At 46.7% G+C, this 20,392-nt stretch overlaps 3 protein-coding genes across 4 annotated transcripts in view; 2 read left to right on the top strand and 1 right to left on the bottom strand.

The window, feature by feature from the left end:
• Nucleotides 1–7,844, top strand: part of Vps53 (vacuolar protein sorting 53) — a 41,838-nt gene extending 33,994 nt beyond the window's left edge. The window contains exons 16-21 of the mRNA XM_077678077.1: nucleotides 192–270; nucleotides 2,175–2,323; nucleotides 2,646–2,715; nucleotides 3,245–3,330; nucleotides 6,611–6,767; nucleotides 7,457–7,844. Of these exons, the coding sequence (XP_077534203.1) occupies nucleotides 192–270; nucleotides 2,175–2,323; nucleotides 2,646–2,715; nucleotides 3,245–3,330; nucleotides 6,611–6,767; nucleotides 7,457–7,660 (745 nt within the window). The 3' untranslated portion in view covers nucleotides 7,661–7,844. The remainder of the gene's footprint in view (nucleotides 1–191; nucleotides 271–2,174; nucleotides 2,324–2,645; nucleotides 2,716–3,244; nucleotides 3,331–6,610; nucleotides 6,768–7,456) is intronic.
• A 567-nt stretch (nucleotides 7,845–8,411) lies between these two features.
• On the bottom strand, nucleotides 8,412–15,803 carry LOC144146126 (peptidylprolyl isomerase domain and WD repeat-containing protein 1). Its single transcript, XM_077678078.1, has 2 exons — nucleotides 14,086–15,803; nucleotides 8,412–8,768 (listed from the first exon to the last, which is right to left on the bottom strand). Exons 1-2 carry the CDS (start codon nucleotides 15,767–15,769, stop codon nucleotides 8,593–8,595), a joined length of 1,860 nt encoding a protein of 619 aa, XP_077534204.1. The 5' UTR covers nucleotides 15,770–15,803; the 3' UTR covers nucleotides 8,412–8,592.
• A 169-nt stretch (nucleotides 15,804–15,972) lies between these two features.
• The window catches only part of LOC144146124 (uncharacterized), a 45,213-nt gene continuing 40,793 nt past the window's right edge, over nucleotides 15,973–20,392 (top strand). Inside the window, exon 1 of one of the 2 annotated variants that reach the window (XM_077678076.1) lies at nucleotides 15,973–16,325. In XM_077678076.1, the coding sequence (XP_077534202.1) occupies nucleotides 16,280–16,325 (46 nt within the window). In that variant the 5' untranslated portion in view covers nucleotides 15,973–16,279. The remainder of the gene's footprint in view (nucleotides 16,326–20,392) is intronic. The other variant, XM_077678074.1, reaches the window with a different exon arrangement.

Genomic DNA, 20,392 nt, shown 5'->3' with positions numbered 1-20,392 from the left:
AAGAAACACGCGTATTATCCACACCCCTACTTTGCCACTGAAATTTTCACATTTTTGGTGCGGGTTATACGCGCAAAAAATACGGTAATATGCTGTCATCGGTCGAGTGCTAAAGGGTCAGATGTTGGCAGGGTCTACATCCCTTTCGGCGAATGTGCCATTTTTCTGTTGTTGTCCTCGCCTCCCCTCAGGGTCATCAACAACTGCATCCAACTACTGGTCCATGATTTGGAGGCTGCCTGCGAGCCAGCTCTGTCAACCATCACCAAGGTGGGTGGGAATGTGTGCCACTTTGCTTCAAGTGCTTGCTACAAGAAAAATTCAGTGTGTTATACTCAGTGGCGCTGTTTGTGTGTGGGTTTATTGGTTGGCCACAAACTGCCGCTCAAGCAGCACCATTGTGCCAGGGGAGCGTTCAGTGGTATTGTGAGCAGGCTTCACTGTGCAACTCACAGTGTGGGAAAGCCAGCTTACAAAAACCAAGCTTGCGCCAATCTTCTTAAAGGTGGCTCTACCTCTACACACAAACGCATTGCTAGGAATACTTTTTTTTTTTTCACAGTCGTCTTATTTCAAAATATGAAGCACCGAGGTTGATGAAGGTAGAGCTTGTGCCAAAGTGAGGAGGAGGGTATGGAGGGGGTTTTCTCGGGCTATGAAAACACATACACGCACACACTAAAGGACAAAAAGCCTATGACAGGTCTATAAATTTTTTAACTCCCCTTTAACACCATATAAGCTTGTACAAAAAGTGTAGTCGAGTCCTGTTTTTTATACTACGATGTAGATCTTTTATAGTGTATTCAGCTTTCAATATTCAGGAAATTGGCAGCAGTGCAGTTGCAAGACTGGGCGCACTTACTGAGCATATTCTTTATGGTATGTTTGTGGCATGTTTAAAACTTCATTTTGTGGCGAATCGTGTCACAGCAAATGCTTGGCAAGCTTAATAGAGAGAGGAAGTGGTCTGAATGTCACGCAGTGCATCACTTGGGGTACTTTAAAGCATCCATCAGATGTCGGGGACATGAGCATGTCATTTTTTTTGTGTTTTTCTAGTGCCAAAGGTGCAATTTTGTTAGCCCTTTCAGGCTCAATGGAGTACATGTACGTCCCCTGCAAGCACCTTCAAAATGGTTGATGACACGCACGTCACCGCTTGTATGTTTAAAAAGCGCGCCTTTGTCAATCATCTCTCTCTCTCTCTCTCTCTCTTGGCATGTGCTGCCACATTGTGGAAATACGTGAAATTTTTTCTTGCCCAATGGCTCTTCTTTTTTTTTTTTTTAAGGGGCTAAGCCCCTTGGGGGCTCGGGCTGTCGCTGTCTCCTGTCATCATTGTCGTTTCATGTAGTCACGGTACTAAAACTCCGGCACACTCGTTTTACAACGCCTCATGCTAGAATGCTTCGTACTTCAAAGACACGAGACTTTTACAGCAAAGCTGTATTCCCCTTACCCCCCAACGGTTTCATCTCTGTAGATAAAAATGCGATGGCACCAAGAATACACTTATACACTGCATGAGCGCCTCACCGGGCTTCACGTTGGTGGAGATGGCCGGAGGTTTTTCTTTAGGCATTATTACTGGAGTGCGTTGGCTATCGCTTACGCATTCGGTCACGCTTGTGTGCTTAGTGGCTAGTTTCGGTTTCGTCCTCTGGGCACTTCCCACTTCTTGCACCTGTGAAACTGATGGCTATCTGGTTTCGAATTACTCAAAACGTGTCAGCTTCTTACTCCCTTACTTATTGCTCACCAGGGAGCGATTACACTTGTTTTGGGGACTCACAAAAACCAATTCCATCTTGTTGGTGACGAGATGAAGGATTATTATAGGTTTCTCGCTTGTCTTGCTTTCCGGATGCGCGCACAACCATAGCTTTCTTCATTGTATGTAACTACACAAATGATTTTTTAATCACTTCATGGTCACCTTAAAAAATTATGACAATTTTTTTTCGAAATGGATTCGTCCGGATAATTTAAATCAGCAATAAAAAAATCAACCCTGGGGGTTTGCATTTGCGAAAAAAGTTTGACCCTCAATGGGTTAAGAGTCGGGCGGTTGATACCGTGGTCATCTGCTCAGCACCAGAAAGCCTCATGGCTGAGCAACTGCAGTGAGTTAGGCACGTTACCTTATTCGGCACTTTCATGTCTCTACACAGACCAACTGGTCCCTGGTGAAGGCTGTGGGCGACCAGAGCGGCTACGTGACAGCCATCACGTCCCACCTTCGTCAGACCCTGCCGCTGATACGTGACAACCTGGCCAACTCGCGTCGCTACTTCACCCAGTTCTGTGTGCACTTTGTCAGGTGGGTCCCGCGACTGTGCCCAGGTAGTTGCAGGGCTGGGCTGAAACTAAGCGAAAATGAGACAGTGGTGAAGACTAGTGACACCAGTGACAACGGTGACACTGGTGATGAGACACTGGTGAAGACCAGCCCTCATGCCAAGTGTGCCATCTCAAGACTGGCACAGATCTCTACCCAACTTTGTGAGTGATCCTAGATGTGTCAGGCAGTACCAAATTGCACAGTTGTCCAGAGCTGCACAGTAGGAGTGCAAGTAATGATAGGTCTCTGAGATGATGATGAAGACCCTTGCTTACTGCGGGCTCCTACTGCCTTCATGCAGCTCGTTCATTCCAAGGCTGATCAGTCAGCTCTTCAAGTGCAAGCCCATGTGCCCCATCGGAGCTGAACAGGTAAGCATCGACCCCAACGAAAATCCTCGCACTCAGGTCGTTTTTTTTCCCCTGTCACCTTGTGCTCATATCCACAATAATATCAAATTGTGAATCACAAGAAAAATTAGAGAAAAAAAATTTGTGAGCTCCCTTTAGTAGAGAATACAGAGGCCTTGAGATGACAAGAGCACTGTAGGCGTTCAGCCCTTTGCAAGTGGCAAGAGGGTTGCAAAACGGGAAGGGAAATGAACTTACCACAACGGATTTCAGTAAAGCTGCACATGATCAGAGCAAGGACATGACACGATTGTCACACGTGCTCCCAGTTTTACACAGCAGTGGATTTTGCGTAGCTGTGGAGCGATTTTGAAATAAAAAATTGCATTGTGCGCTCGTGTTCTACCGTGCACAACATGTTGCCGGTGCACTTTGGGGCATTGAAAGGTATCTGTTGCATCGTTTTTTTTAGAGGTTGCTTTTTATCTGAAAGGTGGTTCACATGTTTATCCTCTGAGCCTTACTAGCGACCTTTGTTGTTTCAATGCAGCTGCTGTTGGATACGCACAGCCTGAAGATGGTGCTCTTGGACCTCCCGCTGCTGGAATCACAAGTGGCTAGGAAAGCTCCTGCAAGGTACTGCCACACTTTTAGAGGGCACAGAATGTCACAACCTCGAGGGGGATGGGCGGCTCAAATGCTATGCTAAACTGAGGAAACTTCAGCCTAAGGTGTTGTTTTTGGGGGTTTCCAGCTGTAGGTCGGGCTTGACAAGTGGCTGCTCAGTCTTAGAGAAGTTGCTGTATTGGCTCTGCTGGCATAATGATGCAATTGCTTAGTAAATGCACATTTTAATTTCATCAAAGTATAAGATGCTTCCCTTCCCCTCTCTCCCATCACCAATGAGGGCACCCATTTTTTTTTTTATCATGCTGCATTGGTTACCTGCTGGTAGCCACACTTTTGTGGGAAAATGCAGTCTTGGGCACTAACTAGTTAGGAGTAACGTGCTGCCAGTAACTGGTTGTTTGATTGATTGCAGGGTTTAACGCACCGACGCAACGCAGGCAATGAGGCGCGCCGTAGTGGAGGGCTCCGGATTAATTTTGACCACCTGGGGATCTTTAACGTGCGCCGAAATCTCGTACACACGAGCGTTTTTGCTTTTCGCCTCCATCAGAAAAGTGGCCGCGGTGGCTGGGAATCGAACCCGCGACCTCGTGCTCAGCAGCACAACGCCTTAGCCGCTGAGCCACCACGGCGGGCCAGTAACTGGTTACTTTTTTTTTTCAGTAACTGTAACTGTAGCTGTAATTGTAGCTGTATAACTGCTACTTTATTACCCTTGTTACGCTGGAAGTGTAACAGGAAATGCTGTTACAGTTACTTCCTTTTTTATAAAAAAATTATCCCACAGCATCACTCGTTAAAGCCCTTCGTGCAGGTCACCCTTTCCACTTCTTTGGACTTTCTTCTTTCTCATATCCTCTCTACCTTTCGCCTTCCCACAACACGGCTAACTTCACTGTTGAGGAGATGGGATCGCTTAGGAGATTATCTTCCCTGCAGAAGATTGAGGTCAGAGAGTGGTCTTTACGGTGATTTCTTAAAACTTTTCCTTCATGTTCAGTCAAGTGGAAACAAGAAAAAAAGAATATGGCATTTAATTAGACCTCTGCCAAGGATGCAGCTAGCCTGCCCTCGTAAAGGAAGACCACCGTAGAGAGGCCCTCCAAGAACGGGGCACCCATGACACCAAGGGTGCATCACAACGATTGTTGTTGTTGGCTTTCAGTGCGCTCCTTTTTATGTTCCCTTCATCTAGGTTTTCACCACGTGCAATTTTGACTGCCCGCACGCCTTCATACGTTTATTTTTAAGGGACACTGAAGCCAAAATAAAATTTGCTCGAGTTCGGTAGATTAGCTCACTGAGAACATGGATATACCGCTCTTACGGGTAGCTTTTTTAAAAATAAGGTAGAAAATTACGATGACAGGAAGGCAGGTGCTGCCGCCACTGGCTATACCGCACAACTTGCACCGGAAGTGGTTACCTAAAACATCTCAGGGACGCAGTGTCTTTCCTGGCTGCCGCTGGATGGTAGTGCTCATTACTGGATGGCATTACCACTGGATGGCAGGTGGCGGTACCACTTTTCAAGGAAGCAGGCGAGCTACGCACAAACGGGTGGTTCGACGCCAACATTCGTGGGACTTCAAAAGGACAAAGTTTTTCTTCAACATAGCGTCAATACTGATAATGGATCCCATGAAGGAACATTTTGCTTAGTGGTCCAGAGCTGCGAAGGACGTGGGAGTTTGTGAAAGCACGAATGATTTGACCGAAACTGACCAAACTGCTCGGCACGTGGTAGCGTTGTATTCGGTTGCTTCTTACCGCTATGCTGCACCACTGCCTCGCTTGCTTCCAGTTTATCACGATGCAAACAGTGGCTGCAGTCGCTGTTTGCGTCACGTTTGATCAGCGTTTGATTAGTGATTTCTCAGCAATTAAGGCGTCTTTCGGCACTGACTTAACGCCAAAATGACTATGGGAAGGTCAGACTTTCATTTCAAACCAACTCGCTAGTTGTCTTTAGTGTCCCTTTAAACAAACTCTGTCATTCGGTTTGTGATGTTGCTTAGTTTTATACAGCAACATGAAAGTAATGATGTTACTTTTTCACAGTAACTGTGACAAGTTACTTTATTTGGCCTGGTAACTGTAGCCGTAACACTGTTACTTCTTACTGGTAACATGCCCATGACTGGGGAAAAGCTACTTTATGTCCATTGGGCACGGCTGTTCTTATTGAGTCTTATTGTTTTAAAAGCATTGAACAGCGAGAGCAAGCTTACATCAAAGATAGGATAACCCCACATCTAGAAACACTCCACCTGGCTGTCAGATACGGTAGGACTTCCAATAAAAAACCCCCGTGTCTGGCCCCTGAGGTATCTATTGCTGTTGCTTGTAGAGTAGCAGATACCATAAACTTTTCTCTACAACAGCAAGGTAGGGAGAAGTTGATAAATGCGCCCGTATATCTTGGGCAATTTTTTGAAGCAAAAGAAAAAAAGGGGTGCTTGTTATTGAAGTGCACACAATAGCTTTCACACTAGGATACCTGCTTAGCTTCCTGCCGGCATCTATCTTGTTACGCACTTATCGGTTTGCTGCCCAAAGAATACGGCCAGATGCGTACTACAATAAGGACCTCCATACGAAAGAAAGCTGAACATTTATTTCAGCATTTGCATGGTTTTATAATTGGCGAGTCGCATATAATGAATGGCGTATAAAAATACGCCGTTCACAGTCTACTATTTTTGACACGCTTGACCACAGTTCAGGGTACAGAACAGAAAGCACATTGTAGCTATTGTATTCAGACACATTTGACTAGAGAAAGACTATTAGTGCCAAATATGGTTTGAATTTTTCTCTACTTACCCTTGCGTATTCGCAAGTCATGTTTGCGTGAATGCGCCTGAGGCTGATAGCAGGTACACAAGTGCAGTGGCCGAAGGTAATACTTTACTGTTACCACGCCGTGCACATTGAAGCTTTCACTGTGGCTTCTCTGCGCAGTGCGACGGCTGAAAGCTATTGTAGCGGCAGTGCAGTACCTTGCTCCACCTCAGTGCAAAGCGTTCTGCACTGCCACTGCCCCAGTGCATTGAACTCAGTTCGTGTTGCCGCCTGAGTGAACTACACCTGTTGGATGAATAGAATAAGGCAGAGAGTGGACACTCACCAGCACAGGATAGTGGTCAAAGGTGCTGAAAAAGTGCGAAAGAGCCAACCTTGAAGCTGATAGTGTTGCACGCACTGTCACCTAACCCAACCTAAGCTAACCGCCGCCCTTTAAATGAAAGAACCGTCCCTCTCCCCCCTTGCCTGGGCCTGTCAGCTACACCAAGATCGTGGTGAAGGGCATGACGAAGGCGGAGATGCTGCTGAAGATGGTGCTGGCGCCCCACGAGCCGGCCGAGAGCTTTGTGGAGCACTACGCCAAGCTGCTGCCGGACTCGGACGCCCACGAGTTCCAGAAGGTGCTCGACATGAAGGTGCGTTGCGTCCTTGGGGGGCGGGGGGGCTTCCCTTGCCTGCCTGCCTCTCACCAGTTGTGGCTAAAGAGAACCACCTGATTCGCCTACGAGTTCCTGTATAGAAATATGTCTAGGTGACCAATAGTGGATTAAGAAGCCTTTTATTGGGAAACCATATCTAGATTCATGCCAAATGTCAATTCATCTTTATTTTTGCAAACATTTGTATGAAGGTGCTGGTTCCTACTATGATAACATCGTACTGCCCCATGAATGTACACAATCTGAAAGCCTTACTTTGTTGAAAAAGACAAACTTCTGTGTTATTTCGGGTGGTGGATTTACTGAGTTACACCCCATTCCTGGGCCACAAGTATTGGCTCTTACTTTGAAGGCAACAGTTTTTTTATAGGAGCCCGGCACTGTTTTGCACCATTTGCCATTAGATCCAAAGACTCTTTGTAAAGAGCGCTTCACTGCAAGAACATTCATACTGCAGGAAAGCCAACTTTATGCAGCAGGATTTCATAGGGCCGAATGCAAATCAAAGCAAATTAGATAACAGTGCCTAGCCTAAATACTCGTACGTGTTGCTGTTCACAGGAGTTCACATTCTGTATTTAGCAAGAAATTGATCAGGTTTCCTTCGTTGGTTTGTTTATAATTATCATCTATGCCTAGTGTTGTCTTTTTTCCACTCTGTCCAGGGGCTGAAGCGAAGCGAACAAAATGTGCTGACCGAGGTGTTCCGCACGCGAATCCCAGCTGCGGCCTCAGCGTCGGCAGCGCCTTCCGAAGGAGGCACTGCGGCCCAGCTACTTTCGGCCCTAGCTGTCGTGACCACCGCCACGCCAGAGCACGAGTCGAGCCGCATCCGAAGATTCGAGAAACTCATCAAAAAGAGGCTTTAGCCCCACCACTCATCCCACACTTCATTTTCTAGACCTTCGCCGCTGAGAGACCAGTTGGATTGCGTTCCACAGAGGGGGATGCGTATATTTTTCTTCTATTTAATGCTGGAGGGTTCGTAGACCGGTGTAGTGTTGTGACTGTCTGTACATATGTAACATGATTATAAAAGAGCAACTCTGAGCACACGAGTGTCATTTCATTGGGATGCCTTGTTTTCGAGGCCAATACGAATTCCATTTAAAATGTTTAGTGGCATGCTTTCTGGGCTCTTTTGAAGTTCTCCCAATTGTCAGAGACTTGCAGATGGTTCGTGAGCTTTGGGAAGCTCGGCTGTAGCAAAAGCGAGCTGCTTCTAAGGAATGGATGATAGATTACTTTTTTAACATTTGGTGTTTCACATTAACCATTTATTTTTTACTACGGAAAGCCCTTCAGTTAAACCAAATGGTTTACGTGAAAACGAGTGAACTCATAAAACTGCAGTTCCAAAAGACTGTGTGAATTTTCCAGAAGACTGCAGTTCCAAAAGACAGTGTGAAGGGCCCATAGTGGCTTCAAGGTCTGGTGGTATGTTTAGATGACACGTTAGACTTGAAATCATCCAAAATTCTGCTCCAGAGTGCAGTCTTCATTATGGATAACAAGGGGGCGTTATAGTATTTTCTACCATTTTTTGCACTATCAAGGACCCGCACAGTGTTGAGATGCACATTTAGCAAACATGAATACGATTCTAGAAGAGTCACGAAATAACAATGAGCAGGACACAGTATTTATTTTGTTAAGGCGTCACTCTAAACGATCACGCACTATTCCGTTTTGTTGTCATCACAAGCGCACTGACCGACATGGATGATGCCATCACTGCTATGTACACACAGCGCAGCAGCTGATGATGATGAAAGATGACGAAGCCCCAAGATGAGCATGATCATCGCAGCGTTATGTTGATGATTCGGACGTCGTCGTAAGGCTTGTCCGTCTTGGGGCTTGTGCGGACGTTGCTGATGTTCTGGACAACCTCCATGCCACGAGTGACCCGACCAAACACCGTGTGCTTGTTATCCAACCAGGGGGCAGGAATCACGGTGATGAAGAATTGAGACCCTGCAACGAGGGGAACGGGGAGCCGCATTAGGCCATGGCTCTACAGACCAATTTTTGAGTCTGCAAACCATAAAAAAAATGGTCGCAAGAGGTTTGAAGCATGGTGATACATGAGCATTGCTCTGAAAAATAAAACCAGCCACTTCAATGCGAAGGCATGATATGCTTTACGAGGCGAAAAACCCAGTACCGTGAGCAATGAATGGCCCCAAACTCCGTGTATTTAACTTTAAAAAAAAAGAAAAGCATACGATGATAAGTTATACCAATGCCACTTTGGAAATACGGCTTTCAAAATACACTTATCTGTTTACTTGCTTTAAATGTGAACCACTATGTCTTCCCTGCCAATACTTCAGCACTACATCCTGTGTGTGTCTTGCTGATCCCATGAAGCTGTCATGATGATGATACCCTCAAAGTTTTTGCCACGTACCCACAATCGGCCAGGGCTAACTCGCTTGTTAAATTTCGTGAGGACCTCAAAATACTAATTTATTTCTGGAAAGACAAACGCCATAAAATCTAACTTCGTTATGATTAAAACCCGAATTACCCATAATTAGCACCCTTCAGCAATTCAAACGACCTGAAGCAGAAAGAAAAGCTTGAATACAATTATATATATATATCCCTTTTTGTGTATCCCAAATTTGTTGTGCCAATAGGTGGAATCGATAAAGTCAACCCCAAACGCTCAATCGGGTCCTCCAAAAGCAGTTGTCTAGCTGACAAGAAGTGGTGACAGACGAGAATGCAGATTTTTAGCTCCTCAGTAGAGTTCCGGGTGGTCTTCAGACTGGGCACGTACTCATTCAAGGGGATTGGCCAATGACAATGACAACTATGGTCAAACGATCACGACTGGCTTCCCCTCTCCCGCACTGGGTTGCGTGTGGGCGAGCTCTCTGCCGAGCTCAAAAAGATCCCCAGTGCACTTCCTTCTCTTTTCCCTCAAACCACAAACAACAAAGACTCAGCAGGAATTCCCATTTGGCTGCAATGCCAACACACCCACAGATATTACACATGCCCACTCTGGGGGATAGGCCATTAAAGGTGACAGCTGCTTTCAGATGACCAATTCCCACTGCCACAGCACTTCCACATTCAAAGCACGGAAGCAGACTTCAGTGCCCCTAATAACTCTTTCTGTGCGTGGGTGCTTCGAAGGAAAAGAATAAACACCAATAAACAAATCAATAAAAGACAGGGCAGTTCATACCACGGTAGAATTTCGTTTGGTAGGAAGCAATTTGCATTTTAAAAGGACATTTAAAATCACTCATTTCCTTCTTATGCCTCATGGTGCATCAAAAAAGTAACGATATACTAGGCAAAAACTACTCTGAGTAACTACACATCAAATAGATGCCATCTTGGTTAACGCCGTTTAACCTACCAAAACCAAGTACAACGTGTTTCTCACATTCGCCTCTTCACAAGTAAAGCAATGCCTGCCACAAGCTAGCAAGATGCCTGTGCCAACAGGTAAGTGTGGCTTAGGTCAGGGCAAAACTGGAAAGCAGCAATCCATCCTGTATGCCACAAATTTACAGAATGCACAAAGTTGATTGTTTCAAGAATAATTGTTTTAGTATATGGTTTCACAGCCTTTTTAAGGTTTAACAGTCTCACAATCGCAGCATAATATGTGGCATGCGGAAACTGAAGTGTTTGATAGAGAGAGACAAATGGAGCATCTGGCATGAGGCAACGTCACAATTTAAGCAAATTAACTTGCTCAACAGAGCTCCTCAAAAAAGCTGATTTCCAAGCACATTCAATATGTAATGCAGCACAATACAGAAAAACCTCGTGTATCTTCAAAAACTGAAATGAGCGTGTACAAACCAGTACTGTATTTATTCGAATATAGGGAGAGGTTTTTTTTCCAAAATCCGTAGTCTCAAAGTCATACCTCACCTTATATTCGAAGCTCAATATTCTCTCTCTCTAGCGAATGACCAAGACAGCTGGTAAACGCATGCAGCAAAACCTGTATAGTTTATCATCCTCTTAGATAAGGAACATCCTCGAAAATGAAAAGCAGCGCAAAAGGCAGAAAGTGCCCGAATTGTGAATGACACGAGTGAATGAGTCAAATGCCAGCACATCGGCCCTTGTTGGTCGTGTATCATGGCCTGGCACGATAGGCCACCAATTTCCGAGAGTGGTTTCTTTTGCTGGTAGGAGCAATGCCATGAGTAGCTCAACCGATTTTGTCGTTTACGGATGAGTTCAGCAATGAACAAGGGGAGGCTACATAAAGAAGAGCACCAAATGACAGCTAGAATATGTTGACATTCAAGCCAACATGGCACAATAATCTCGCATGATTTTGGCCCCTGTGAATGTGCAGTTCTCTTTGATAAAGCGGCCTGTGCAATAAATCCACCACACAGGGTCCACGCACTGACTGAGGCAATAGAGGAAGGTTCACTGTCATAAAGTTAGCCATGAGCAAAACATTTTGTAACTGCGAAGACTGACATTCTTGCATCCGCTAAACAATAGGAGTAATGGTATGTGGTGTACCTGTCAAGCTCCCTGGCTACTTAAAAAAAAAAAAAAGACAATGCACTTAAAGGGAAGGTGAAGCGGTTTTAGAATTAAAAGAAAAGTTGACTAGCAGCAAGTACACATTGAATAGTTCATGTGTACGAAATATTTTCGCAATACATGCAATAGAAGCGGCGCAATGAGCAAACAAAACTGGCCCGATGCCCTGCCCCCAACTCGCCGCGCGATGCCGGAAGACCGAAGAGCGCGGGCGAAAACCGGCTCATAAACGTCATACCTGGACTTCCGGCCGGATCGGGCGCCTCGGCCATGCTCTTTTCGCCGTGTTTCCTTGTGAATGATACTTGTTGTTGTTGTGGTTGATAGCACTCATTTGTACAATTTTCGTGTTCAAAAAGTATGCACGAACGCCAAACGAGGCATACGTTATCATGCCGTATTCCTAAGCAGAATAATGTCACGCCGCGATGCTTGATAACATACGGGAGCGACAGCCGAGGTGGCTGTGCTTGATGACAGAGAATATACTACACTACGTTAAATACTTTGTAAACCGCTCCAATGCGTTTTTTTTTTTTTTTTGATGCGACGGACGTGAATGTTCACATTAGATTCTAGATTTAGGAAGGATGGGGAATACTGCTGTACTTTGGCCGGGGATGTTTCGTTCCATTCCAGAAACCAATTCACATTTGTACAGGAAATACTTGTTTCGTAAACGCGTCGGTTTTCTTTCCCTGTGGGCTCAGGACAGGGTTCAAAAAAACAATTTTTTGGCGAAACTAAAACAAGGGGCCAATCCTGATAGTTCTCTCCCGGCTAAGAGGAAACAGTATTCCTACAAAGTAAAAGAACCAAGACAACCAGATTACTTATTTTGCAAGTATACATGTCACGATAAGATGATGTTTGTCTGGAATTAAAAAAAAAAAAAAACACCACTCCGAACCACCACCGTGCCATAATTTGTGTTGACTGCGGGGGCCTAATTTTTTGCCCAAGATTCCGTGTGGCTGCATATTATAACCTGGCAAGCACTTGTTGTCACTGAACCTCAAGTGTGCTCCAGTGATAGTCGGTGATATATATAATGATGATACTAAAAAAAATTAGGAGCGAAGAGTAAATATACGGCCTTTGTCCGACTAGCGCGGTAAATGCTTAAATCTAGAAATGCTGAAACAGGCCAACGATTCATTATCACAAACGTTTGGTGATTGTTACCTAAAGTAACGTAACTACAACGTAACTGCCTTGACCGACTGGTGTGTTAATTATAACGAAGTGGCCGTAATATTGTAGCAGAATGCGCAACGCACAAGCGAAAATCAAGCCCTACTACAGCTATAATGCTGAGCAGGCACTAGTATGCTGCAGTGTTTTCAGAATAAATGCATATGAAGCAGTAAGACGCCACTCATCGAAGTGCAGCTAGCAATCGCGGAGGCGCCGTAGCGCCGCTGCCGAAATGGCGCGCGCGTGTGGGTCTGTGTACGGGAATGAGTAACAACGAACAAAGGAAATGCGGAAGCAGAGTCTGCTTGTTGGTTTATGCGTGTACCGGCAAGATATGTCTCGCATATACGTTTACAGCGCATGAACGCTATTTTTTCGCGCAGTGCACGTACGTGCTTTTCGCTGGTAGATTGTTTATAAAACGCCCATTAATCTTCGGCATAAATGGTTTTGTGTATAATAAGAAACAGTTAAGGCATTACCTAATATTAACATAAGGATAAAATCCCTCTATGCTGGTTGCCTAATTCAAAAATATTTTAATGGAACCCACTAGTCGACGTCACAGTCACTGCTTTGGGGTTCTCTGTCGTGTAAAGCAAATTTAAGCTCCCAGATAATTGAACCAACAGCACGGGAAATTATAAAACAAACTTCCAGTCATGAGCGAAAATTAGACTGCAAGCCAAATTGCCGCAAAGGCAACCGTGCGATCGTTCGCAATGCTTCCGACAACCCGCGCGGCCGAAGGGTATCCTCCTTTGACGTCATGACGGGCGCAACCAATCAGGGGCGTCAAAAGACGAACAGCGCGCGTCTTTCAAACGGGGGCCGCGCTTATTGCAAGATAAATGCCACTTGGACTCATGTACGATAAATTTCAATGTGATATTCGGAATCAGCGCGCAAGAAACTATATAACTGTTAATCTAACTCAATTTTTTTGGAAAGCGCTTCAGCTTCCCTTTAACGAACTACGAGCATCGTATTGCGTTCTGCAGAAGTGGCGTGGCCTAATAAAAAAGGACTAAGTTTACCGACACCGCATAAAGACTTATTTTGCAGTAACACAGCCATCACTTTGGAAATACACCAGCAAAGAACAGCACAGAGACATGTTTTGCACCTGAACCCAGTCAACTGCTCGATTATTAACACATGCTTCTGCTGCGAAAATGCATGCTTCTGCTGCGAAAATGCAAGTCAGAGAAACACCGAACTTGTGTTTGCTCCCAAAAGGAAGGCATAGTCCCATCCCATACAGTGCTTTTAAGTAGTTATCCACATGGAGTGGAAACCTACCTAACAAATGTAATGAAAGGATATGGCAGAAGAGCCCTCCTCCCCCTCCAATTGTGATGTTTTTTAATTACATGTTTCCTCACCGAACCTTTTTCCTCAACATCCTCTCCTGTTACAAGAACGTACCACATTCTTTGTAAAGGAGGTGACAGCCACGAAAAACACTGACACTGGGGCGGTCACAACTAAGCAATGAATAAAAATGACGAAGCTATGCCGAAAACGACGAAACAACGGGAGCCTTCAAATCACCCACCGTTGGTATTGGGTCCCGCATTGGCCATGCTTAGCGTGTATGGCCTGTCGTGCTTGAGGGTCGGGTGGAACTCGTCCTCAAAGTTCCCGCCCCATATGGACTCTCCACCGGTGCCCGTGCCCGTGGGGTCGCCCGTCTGCACCATGAAGCCCTTGATGACCCTGTGGAAGATGTGGCCGTTGTAGTACGAGTCCTTGGCGTGCACGCAGAAGTTCTCCGCCGTCCGCGGGCACTCCTTGAGGAAGAGCTGCAGGTGGATGTCGCCCATGGACGTGTGGATGATGGCCGTCGGGAAGAGGCGCTGCTGGGCGGAAGACTCGGTTGCCGAGAGGATGTCCTCCTTGGAAGGCCGCTCGTTGAAGACATCTCGCTCCGCCGTCTTCCCTTCGTCCGGCTCCCGCCTGGAGAACAGGTAGAAGCGGTTCTTGCGGAAGGCTGTGCAAACTAGCATTGGGTCCGCTTGCAGCGCCTGCAGCGTCGGGTTGTCCGATGCGTGCGTCTCCATCGTCGCGACCTGCTTGTTGGCCCCGGGGATACCCTGGTAGAGGGAGACGTGCAGTGGCCTGATGTTGTCGTTCTTCCCAAGCAGGCGAGAGCAGACGTTGGTGCGCAGGTTGACAATCTTGATGCCAAGAAGGGTGGCGTACACGAGGAAGTGTCCCGTGTCGTCGTACGTCAGATTGCAGTAGTGAAACGCCTCGGACTTCTCGAGGTCCCGGTCTCCCGCCATGCGCCGGCCGAACTCCATGTCGGGAAGTTGCTGCTGCATCTGCTGCAGCTCCGACAGGCGTTGCAGGCTCTCGTCGAGCACGAGCGTCAGCTTTCCGGTGAGGAAACGGAACACACGGACCTTCCGGTCGGTCGCGATCGTGGCGAAGTGCAAGCCGTCGGGAGAGAAGCACAGACCCGTCGGGTAGGAGCTGGCTTTGACGAACTCGTACAGGTCCGTGTCCAACTTGGACTCGAAGCGGGCGAACTTGGGAAACTTGTAGTCGCCCCGCTGCCCAGTCCAGTACTCGAGGATGCCCTTCTTGTCGACCGACACGACCGTTTCTAGTTTCGCGTTGTACCTGAGCACGGATAGCGGGGCTGAGTGTAGCTTCTCGAGAACGTGCAGCGGCTTCTCGTCCCCTTTACCGTCGTAGACGTGGATCTTTCCCGAATCCGCGTCCGACACGGCCACTGCCGCAATCGCATCGCCGGATCCGTAGATCCACTCGCACCGGCCGGGCACGTAAGGCAACTTCATCATGTTGATGAGATCGAAGTTGACCACGTCGAACACCTTGAGCGATTTGTCGTTGGACACCGAGCACAGGAACAGGCCCGTCGAGTTGGTCGCGATGTCCTGTACGTTGCCGAGGTGTGTCCGGAAGTGCTTGACGAACTCGATGCCATCGTCTGTCTTCTTCCAAAATTTCAGGTGCCCGTCGCAGCTGGCTGTGATCACGAACTCGGTCTTGGTGACGATCACGTGTGTGACGACGTCCCGGTGCATGTAGCTCTGTTCGTACGCTTCCGCGCATGGAAGGTTGTCAAGATAGACGTGTTCAAAAGGAAGGAACTTGGCCTTTTTCGGTTTCGCAGCTTCTGACGGTAACGGGCCGATAACATCGTCGTCCGAGTGCTCCGATTCCTCACCCGCCGGCTCATCCTCGTCAGAATGTTTTCGTTTTTCCGCCATTTTGACGCGCTCGTTTTGGTTTCCGTCTCTCACACTCTGCTTCGTAGCGCTCAAATCGTGAGAATTTTTAAAATAAAAGCTTGACTATCCAATTTTCGGTGCCAAAAAATTATTCAAGTAGTTTATTTATAAGTTTATTTGTTGTTTAAAACGCGCGACGCTTCCGGACAGGCCTCTGCCGGCGCGCTCATTTATTCAGCGGCGCACCTACGGCGCGCATTATTCCATCTGTGCCTGTGAGGTCAGCAGCATCCGGGACCTCGTCTGCCTCGACATTTCTATTTTTGCGTCAGTTGGAAATTTTGTGTGCTTTTCTTTGTTGTGTCTTTTAGTGATGATTCGTGTGTAGTCCCCGTAACCTGGACGAGGTTATTGTACAGTGTATATAGCAGACTTCAGGCCCCTGTAAATACAAACGGCATACTCGCGTCAGACATTTATTCAACACGGAGCGAAGACCGTTGCGTGCGGACAGCTACGACTGCGAGCTTCTTTCGTCGCTGCTAGGAGATGGCCATGGTACAGCGTGACGGCAGCGGCGAAGAAGCTTTGAACGGTGAGTCTGCTGCGAGCTCCCGCGACGTGGCTTCGCAGTGTCAACCCCGTCTTCGCATGCAGCGTATTGCCCATGCTGGGTCCCCCCCGCCGCGGCGGGCCACTTCGTTGCTTTCGGCGTTACATCAGGTGACTGGCGGCTACAGCGACAGACACCCCCCACTTCCCTAACGTTCCCTATCGAGTAGTTCGCGGTTTCGTTCGGCCACCGGCCTTGCTGGAACCGGGGGGGCCCCCCGTTCCCTTTTTTTCTTTTTTTTTTTTTATTCCGGGCCTGACAGTACGCATGCCCGACCGACCGACCGTCGTCTTGAGCGACGGCGCAAGAGCAAAACAACTAGCCTGGCACGGAGCAAAATGTCCCTCGCTCCGGACGGAACGAATAGCGAGAGCATCATCCTTCAGCGTGTTTTCTCGCTTTGGTTTCGGGACCGCCCATTCGAGGCCGCTGGTCCGGCGCATTCGATGACACCGTTATCAGCTTGTTAGCGCTACCGAGTCCTTTTGTGTGTTTGGCAGGAGCGGGGGAGCCGCCGGCCCTGTTTAGCTTCCTTTCCGACACCGTCGCCGCGACCAAAAAAAGAGAAAGATGCCGCGACAACCGGTGTTGTGTTCCGAGCACAGTCTGTTCGTGGCGGCCGCTGCTCCGTGTGCCAATTTTTAATTCTTAGCCGTCCGTGAAATACCTTTTAGGGGTTTCTACAGTTTGGTTTCAGGCCCCGCCGCCGTACCGAGAAAATGGGTGGTCGCGCGCGCTCTCCTTGTTCCGTTTTCGAGAACGGCCGGGGCTCTGCCGCTGTCGTCGGCGCTGCGCAAGCACTTGGGCATTGACGTTTCTCTACCGTTCTACTATTCAACTAGTACGCAAGCACGTAGTTATTGTGCGCCTACCTACCTACGGACGACAATGTCGCACGCTCGGCGCAGAATGACGACGTGCCAGCTCTTGCGCGACTGTTTTGGTTTAGAATAGCTTCCTGCACGACTCGCATGTTTCAGGTTTGCGTGTTCCGCTGTCCCACCTGTCATTTCGTGGCGCAGTTTTAAATTAAAATCGAGCATTTGCGGGCTCAGGAGAAAAAGGGAGAGGATGAAAAAGCATCAGCTCCTCCTTATCTTGTGCTCGCTCCGCTCCTGCCTTCCGTGTCGTCGGCCGCACGGCGCAACGTCACGAAATGACTGGCCTTGTTTTTTTAATCCGGCGCTGCCCATGCCGAGGCATTTTGCATCGATGTGCGCTGTCACCTCGAGTCTTTTTGTTTCGTTATCTGCCGCGTTTGTTTGAGAGGGAAACGCTGACTTCGTGAAATTGGAGCGCGTTTATGTTCGCAGTTCCGCTGGCCCTGCCGTCGGTTTGTTCGACCTTACCTTTATATTCCGTCGTTGTGCGTCCTCGCTTGTCCACACTTCGGTGGAGAAACAAACGTTTTTTTCTTTTTTTTTTTTTTTATCTTGCATCTTACTGCCAACGCGGCATATCGCCTTCGAGCTGACTTGGTTTGTTTGAAGGGAGGGACGGGTGGGCTTGCGGTGGGTACCTCTGCTGTTCGTTCTGTATCGCGGAGTTTAAAATGCATCAACCAATCTTATTATCCTGTCCCAATCTGAGCGTTTGGTCGTTTTTTTTTTTTTCTGAGTTTATGCTACGTGCTACACGGGTTCGGTTGAGATGGGCAATAGTTGAGTGCCGGTAATCGTGCTTTAATGTTCTGTTCGTTTCATTAATTGACACTTTCTTTATGCTTTTGAAATCACCAGTTTTTGCAGCAAGCCTCCCTCTGCCTGTGCTGAAATATATTTTTCCCTTGTTAGTAGACGCTGCTCCGGGTGAATTGGGGCGATTTTTGGCTTAAACTTGGTCAGCTAGCGGTGATTTTCGTTCCCCGAGGTGTTCTACTGTGCACTCAGGTTAGTTTCTCGAATGTTTCAGGGCAGGTTTACGCAGTTTCGCATAAAATCTTGCAAAATTTACCATTCCTGTAAGGCTGAGCAGCCTAAATGTCAGTTACTGCAATTCTTTTAGTAGCTCATTTTCCCTCTATTCTAGTACTAGTAAGGATTTTCCTAATAATTCGGGATTCTCTGTAAATTCTGCAAGTGGTCTCATTTTTAGGTCTGTTCAATGCTGTCACTACAATTGTTTGCCTGTGCCTCAAAAGCCATAGCTCGCCTAATACTGCATAGATTTTCATATAGTTGCTCGGAATGTTGCTGCTTTATTAAGTCAACACAGTGCACGTAAGGGGCCATGAAGACAAAATGCAAGTTTGGTTCAGTCAAAAGATCGCCTCATTAGTCATGCTGACACCACTTTTAACGTAAACTTCGCTCAGATAAGCTGCATAATTAGGAAAAAAAGGGAATGGCCATGCGACCCACAAGCTCATTTCCCGCAACAGAACCTATCATGTCATACCAGCCAGCTCTGCATTTGGTGGAGGCCGCAAAAAGCAAACTCAAATTAGGCAGAACTTATAAGCTTGCCGAACGAGCCATTTGCGCTTAAATTAAGGCACATTCTTTTTATATCAGTAAGAATGGTAAGGAAAAACAGTGGAAGTTATGAAAGCACACGTAAACATAGAAGTACCAATGCATACTGCTGTTGGTACTGCGTGCACGATGCTTTGTTTATATGCCCAGCACTGCGGGGCTTTGGGGTTGTCTCAGACAACACTGGCCGACTGACGCAGGCGACAGTGTATTACGTGGCCATATTTATAGAGTGAGCACCAGGTTTCAAGAAACAATTATTTTCCCCATGAACAAAAACACACCACGTCTAAATATGGTCACAAACCAACCAAAGGCAGACAACTGCTTGCTGCGGTGTGGTGGCGCCATCTAGGTTGACTAAAGCAGTAAGCAAGTCTCCGCTCCTCGAAAAGTTTATTGGGAAGACCTGTTCTTATGTCATTGCAGACATCGGGAAAACGCTCGTTTTGGTGCAAGAATCAAAATTTTAGCTTAAATTAATTTGCAATGAATAAAGCATAGTTTGCTTCCTATAGAACTATAGAACTGGAAATCTTTTGAATAAAACAAACTTGTATTTGGGCTTCATGGCCCCTTTAAAGAGCGCTGACAGCGAGATACTGTGTTTGCAGCAGAAATGTGCATGACACGAATGGCTTGCAAAAATGGTGGTTTTCAGTGTGCTGGTACTGCCCGTTGGACACACCCTCTGAATGCACGTGGCAGGCTGCGCATTATACTGTGGCTTCTGCAGAACCGCCACAAATATCTTGCCATAGCGAGTAGAAGTTGTCAGGTCGTTACTGCTTCTCGATTGTTAGGTGAGTCAGAAAATCTGAGTAGCAGTACTTGGCTTTGCGAGCTGAAAAGGTCCCGGATTCACGACGCTGTTCTTAAGTAATATGAATTTTTCCACAGCTTTGATTAGCCGCATTTGGCAACTAACCACCAGTCGCAGTTGGGTTTTGCTGCGAACACAGCCGCCCAGTTTCTCTATTGTTGGAGCGCATTGAGGATAAAATTGTAACATCAGATTGAAATCTTACATCGGTCCACAAAGCAAAGATTGTGCGCTAAAACGGCCTGTGAAGTTATTTAGTTTGCTATGTTTCATTACCAGGAACATGTGCAATATGGGCTTGCTTTTTTTTGGGAATGGTTTTCTCACACAGGAAGTAATTCTTTAAATAGTGAATGCATTATGCATTGGAGAAAGCCTTTTTGTCAGTTTGGGATTCAGGCTGTTTCATTAGTTTGTGAATGCAACGGCACATCTTTGCGCAGATATTTTTAGCCCCACTAGGAAGTAGTTTTTTGTTCATGAAGTTTGGGAAGAAAAAAAAATTCCAAATTGTTTATGTGCTGCGTGTACAAGTTTTATTTGTCATTAAAACCAGATGTCAGGTGCTAATGTGCAAATTATCAAGTAAAGGATTTAGTGGAATATCTCGTGTTGTTTTCTGTGAGTAGAATATGCGTCGCAGGTTTACGGGCAAATACACGTGTGCTATTTTTTACAAGTTCTTTTGATGAGTAATAAGGTTTAATAACTATTGAAGTATGTTTAGTGTGAGTTTGGGACGTTGTAATTGG

Source organism: Haemaphysalis longicornis, unplaced genomic scaffold, assembly GCF_048455015.1.
Source record: "Haemaphysalis longicornis isolate Haplotype H1 unplaced genomic scaffold, Haemaphysalis longicornis Haplotype H1 scaffold_7, whole genome shotgun sequence".
Classification (NCBI taxonomy): Eukaryota; Metazoa; Arthropoda; class Arachnida; order Ixodida; family Ixodidae; genus Haemaphysalis; species Haemaphysalis longicornis.
The sequence above is the reverse complement of the archived record's forward strand: the minus strand, read 5'-3'. Positions and strand labels throughout refer to the sequence as shown.